Source organism: Hylobates moloch, unplaced genomic scaffold (genome assembly GCF_009828535.3).
Source record: "Hylobates moloch isolate HMO894 unplaced genomic scaffold, HMol_V3 SCAFFOLD_693, whole genome shotgun sequence".
Lineage (NCBI taxonomy): Eukaryota > Metazoa > Chordata > Mammalia > Primates > Hylobatidae > Hylobates > Hylobates moloch.
In genome coordinates, this window is record NW_026652968.1 from 900 (window position 1) to 5,427 (window position 4,528).

The 4,528-nt window shown below is 51.9% G+C and overlaps 1 protein-coding gene across 1 annotated transcript; it reads right to left on the reverse strand.

Annotated features, from left to right (window-relative positions):
* Nucleotides 1–362: 362 nt before the first annotated feature.
* Nucleotides 363–3,965, reverse strand: LOC116464447 (UPF0488 protein C8orf33-like). The gene is made up of 5 exons (XM_032147707.2): nucleotides 3,884–3,965; nucleotides 3,483–3,794; nucleotides 3,234–3,318; nucleotides 2,937–3,083; nucleotides 363–2,362 (listed from the first exon to the last, which is right to left on the reverse strand). Exons 1-5 carry the CDS (start codon nucleotides 3,887–3,889, stop codon nucleotides 2,223–2,225), a joined length of 690 nt encoding a protein of 229 aa, XP_032003598.1. The 5' UTR covers nucleotides 3,890–3,965; the 3' UTR covers nucleotides 363–2,222.
* Between the last annotated feature and the right edge of the window lie 563 nt (nucleotides 3,966–4,528).

Below are 4,528 nucleotides of genomic sequence, written 5' to 3' on the forward strand. Positions count from 1 at the left end.
CAAGGGCAAATAAGATTTACAACTGCAAATAGTTCAACTAACTTTTCAGTAGAAAATTAAACCCCTCCTTAAGAGTTTTTATAAAATTTAAATAAGCCGAGTACTTAGTACTGGCTTATACCATGGTGTCCCCAGAATACTCTGAGTGCTCACGCTTACCACCAAGCTTACTAACAGCAATCCTCAGGAATCTCTCATTTAAATCCTCCGCTGAATCCCGCACTCAGGGTGCAACTTCACACAGCGATGGAGAGCCCCACATCAGAGCGCCAGATGTAGGGTCCAGCCCCACAGGGTCGGTGGGTTTTCTCCCCATGTGCGGAGATGAGAGATTGTAGAAATAAAGACACAAGACAAAGAGATAAAAGAAAAGACACCAGGGCCCGGGGGACCACTACCACCAAGACGTGGAGACCAGTAGTGGCCCCGAATGCCAGGCTGCACTGATATTTATTGGATATAAGACAAAGGGGCAGGGTAAAGAGTGTGAACCATCTCCAATGATAGGTAAGGTCACGTGGGTCACGTGTCCACTGGACGGGGGCCCTTCCCTGCCTGGCAGCCGTGGTAGAGAGAGGAAAGAGAGAGACAGCTTATGCCATTATTTCTGCATATCAGAGACTTTTAGTACTTTCACTAATTTGCTCCTGCTATCTAAAAGGCAGAGGCAGGTATACAGGATGGAACATGAAAGCGGACTAGGAGTGTGACCACTGAAGCACAGCATCACAGGGAGACACTTAGGCCTCCAGATAACTGCGGGCTGGCCTGACTGATGTCAGGCCCTCCACAAGAGATGGAGGAGTAGTCTTCTCTAAACTCCCCCAGGGAAAGGGAGACTCCTTTTCCCAGTCTGCTAAGTAGCGGGTGTTTTTCCTTGACAGTGACACTACCGCTAGACCATGGTCTACTTGGCAACAGGCATCTTCCCAGACACTGGTGTTACTGCTAGACCAAGATGCCCTCTGGCGGCCCTGTCCAGGCATAAGAGAAGGCTCACACTCTTGTCTTCTGGCCACTTCTCACTATGTCCCCTCAGCTCCTATCTCTGTATGGCCTGGTTTTTCCTAGGTTATGATTGTAAGGTATTATTATGTTGGAATAAAGAGTAACTGCTACAAACTAATGATTAATGATACCCATATATAATCATGTCTATGATCTAGATCTAGTATAACTCTTCTTATTTTATTATACTGGAACAGCTCATGCCCTCGGTCTCTTGCCTTGGCACCTGGGTGGCTTGCTGCCCACACAGGCAGTCGTGCCATTCACTGAAAAGCAGAAGCCAAACGGAAACCAAAGCCTAATCAAGTGTTTTAAACACATCAGGTTTGAAATGCCTATGAAGCACCCAAGTGGAAATGCTGAGTAGGCAGCCGGGCTCCAGGTATCAATCTAGTCTGGGAACTGAGTTTGGAAGACACCAGCAAACATCAAGCCACCAATGAGGATTAGGTCACCTGGAGATTCCCCATTCTATAGAACAGAGGGCCTGAGACTGACATGGCCAACATTTACACAAGAAGTCTGCCGAGGCTCAATCCAGATCTCAGGCCAGAACTGTTAGGGCAAGAAGCTCCTTGCTTCTAAGAACAGAGCCTGGCCTGGTAGGTGCCATGCTGGTTCCCTGAGGATGACACCTGCTCAGGAATGAAGGCAACATGGACAAAGGTACCAGGCAAGGGACTGGACCCAGGGATACCAGACCCCTGCATCTTCTATACTTCCTCTAACACAGGTGGTCAGCACACTCTTCCACTCCTTATCCAATTTTATCAAAAATAGAGATTAGGGCAATGTGACAAAACAGCATTAAGCACCAAACCATTTGACAGGGATTCCTTTCAAAAGCAAAAACCAGTGTACGACTATATAGCTTCTCCACTAATCTTTGTTACCAACAGCCACTTAATCTAATCCTAAAGACTGAGTACAATATTCTTTCTACAATACTTTGAACACTCACTTCAATTTATAGCATAATTTCTAAATGTACCTCTCTCTCTCTTCTGAAAGAGAACATTTCATCAGAAAACGAATGGGGTCTTTTGCCTATCTGATGGTCTCACACCTTCACAACAGCTACAAATCCTTGGACCAGCCAGAGACAGACCAACTCCAGGGTTCTCTGACAACAGAAGTCCTGGAAACACTCTGCACTCAAAACAAACCCCTATACCACCCCAAGGTAGGGGGATTGTTTCAGGTTGGGGGAGAAGCTAAAAGAAATTGAACCTAAACTCTTCATCAGGAACGTCCAGAGTGGCTTTGGCTCTCCACATAGGGCGAGGCCTGCAGACCCTTTGGCTTTTCTTTCTGGTGGCTCCATCTACAGGTTCCACCTGGGCTGAATAAGCAGCTATCAGGGGGAGAGAAGCAGCATATGTCAGAACTGAATAATAACAGCTAAAATTACCTGTACAGTTATGTTTGCCCATAGAATTCTAACCACTTTGCATTAATTAACTGATTAATTCCTCAAATTTGTAAGGTTGATATTACTATCATCCCCCATTTAGAGAGATTCAGTAGTTTGCAAAATGTGTTAGTACTACTATGTGGCAGATCCAGGATTTGAACCTAGCTGATCTGGCCCCAGGAATTGCACTCAAACTGTTATGGGATATGTCTTCATTGCTAGTAGAGAAAGCCAAGACACAAAGACATGAGGCAGCTTTCCCCAGCCCAGGAATAGGACCAACATAGGACCATGCTCTTTCCCACTCCTCTCAGGACCTCCCTGCTACTTCCCAGGTTGTCCTGGGAACAGGAGAGACAGGTCCACGCTTTCTGATTCCCTGCTCCCTCAGGCTTCCCTGAGCCCATCTCCTTCCCCCACCAGGCTTGTTGCTCTGGGCCTTCTTCCTTTCACCCCCTACACACTTCCTCCTTAAATTAGGCCTTCCTGAATCAACCAGTGGCTAGCTCCTCACCAGCTCTGAGAGCCCGCAGGGCCTCACGCCATTCGGCTTCCATCTGAGCCCTATAGTCTCCAAACAAGGAGTGCATCAGCTGCCTCTTCCGAGGCAGGGGCGTTCTTTCGCTACGCAGGGTTCGAATTGCTCCAATAGCCTGCTCTTCTGCGAATAAAAATAAAGGACTAGTGAACACCTCTATTACTGACCGCCTACCACCCCACCGCAAAGGCAACAACTCCATAGTCTGCCAGCACCTGCAGGCCAGGCAGTGCCACTGTTCACGTCCCCCAACTCTATAGAAGGGTCTCTTACTCTGTTTCAGGGTGGGTTTCTGCCTCTTGAGGCCCAGCTCCAGTTGCTCCACACACCAAGCCAATTCCTGGGCCAACTGTTGTGCCTGTGATGGATTTGGGGAAGCCGCTGTGAGAGGGCACTGGGAAACCATAGCCCCTGGCCCCATCCCATCCCCCTCCCCGCCTTAACTCCGCGGACCCCAGATCACACGTGCCCGTGGATTCGCGCCCGTGGATTACACCCCTCCCAACTGAAGCCCGCCCTTGCCTGGGCCTCAGCGCTTAAGGGAACTTCTTCTGGGGCGGGTTTCTCTGAGGCCTTCTCGCCTCCATTTGCCACAGAGGCCCTGTTCCGGGTTTTCTTCTTATTCTTTTGTTTTTTCGACGCTGCGCCGCCTTCATCGCCTAATGGGTGCGCTCTGGAGTCAGCGTTACTGCACGTAGGTTGCCCTGGGTAGAGACAGACAGTGGAAGGATTCCGGGCGCTGGAAACCTGGTCGGGAAGCCGGTGTCTGCGGGACGCGCAGGGAGTACCCGGGCCTGGGGCCGCCGCTGCCTCCCCAGCAAGATGTCCTAGGGCCTGAAGAAAGGGGGGGTAGCACGAGGGTCACCGAGAGTCGCCAACAGTGCAAGGCCCAGCCACCCGCGCGTCTTCTCCACACCGGTCACCGCCATTCGCCGCAGTCGCCACCGGAACTATGCGGGGCGCGGAGTCCGACGCCGAATTCCGTTCTCCAGGAACGCGCCTGCGACGCTAGGTTCCGCCGGGCGCGGGCGGTGGAGGGCGGGGCGAGGGCGGGGCGTGGCTGGGGCGGGATGAAGCTGGGGCGAGGCAAAGCTGGGACGGGGCTGGACGGGGCTGGGGCGAATCTGGGACGGGGCTGGGGCGAAGCTGAGACGGGGCTGGGGCGGGGCCTGGGGGTTCCGGGAAGAGGCTGAAGGGGGGTCTCGGAAGGACCCTTGTGAGCGAGTGCTTGCGGGCACTGACAACGTGCCCGGCACCTTTCCGGATAAAAGTCCAAAGCTCTCCACAAGGGTCTGTCCTCTCAAGTCTCACCTTTTGTTGGGGAGGGAAAAGCAAGTAAACAGCACATGAGCAGCTGTGGCGCAGGAGGGTGGTCGGCAAAGACCCCTGTGTAATGGGGAAGAGCGAGGGTCAGGGCGCGGTCGGTTGAGACGTGGAGGCTGGGGTGAGGTCCGAAAGTTGGGAGGGCCCCCGTCATGGGTTTACTTCCGTTCTAACGCAGTGGGAAATCGCTGCAAGATGTAAATCTGAAGGGTGGCATAATCGTAGACGTGTGTTCTGCAGATCTC

Excerpts from the sequence above, each read along its gene's own strand:
- LOC116464447 (XM_032147707.2), bottom strand. Across the intron at positions 3,084-3,233 it reads GAAACCCACCCTGAAACAGA|AAGAGCAGGCTATTGGAGCA; the intron begins GTAAGAGACCCT and ends TTTTATTCGCAG. Across the intron at positions 2,363-2,936 it reads CCTGCGGGCTCTCAGAGCTG|CTGCTTATTCAGCCCAGGTG; the intron begins GTGAGGAGCTAG and ends TCCCCCTGATAG.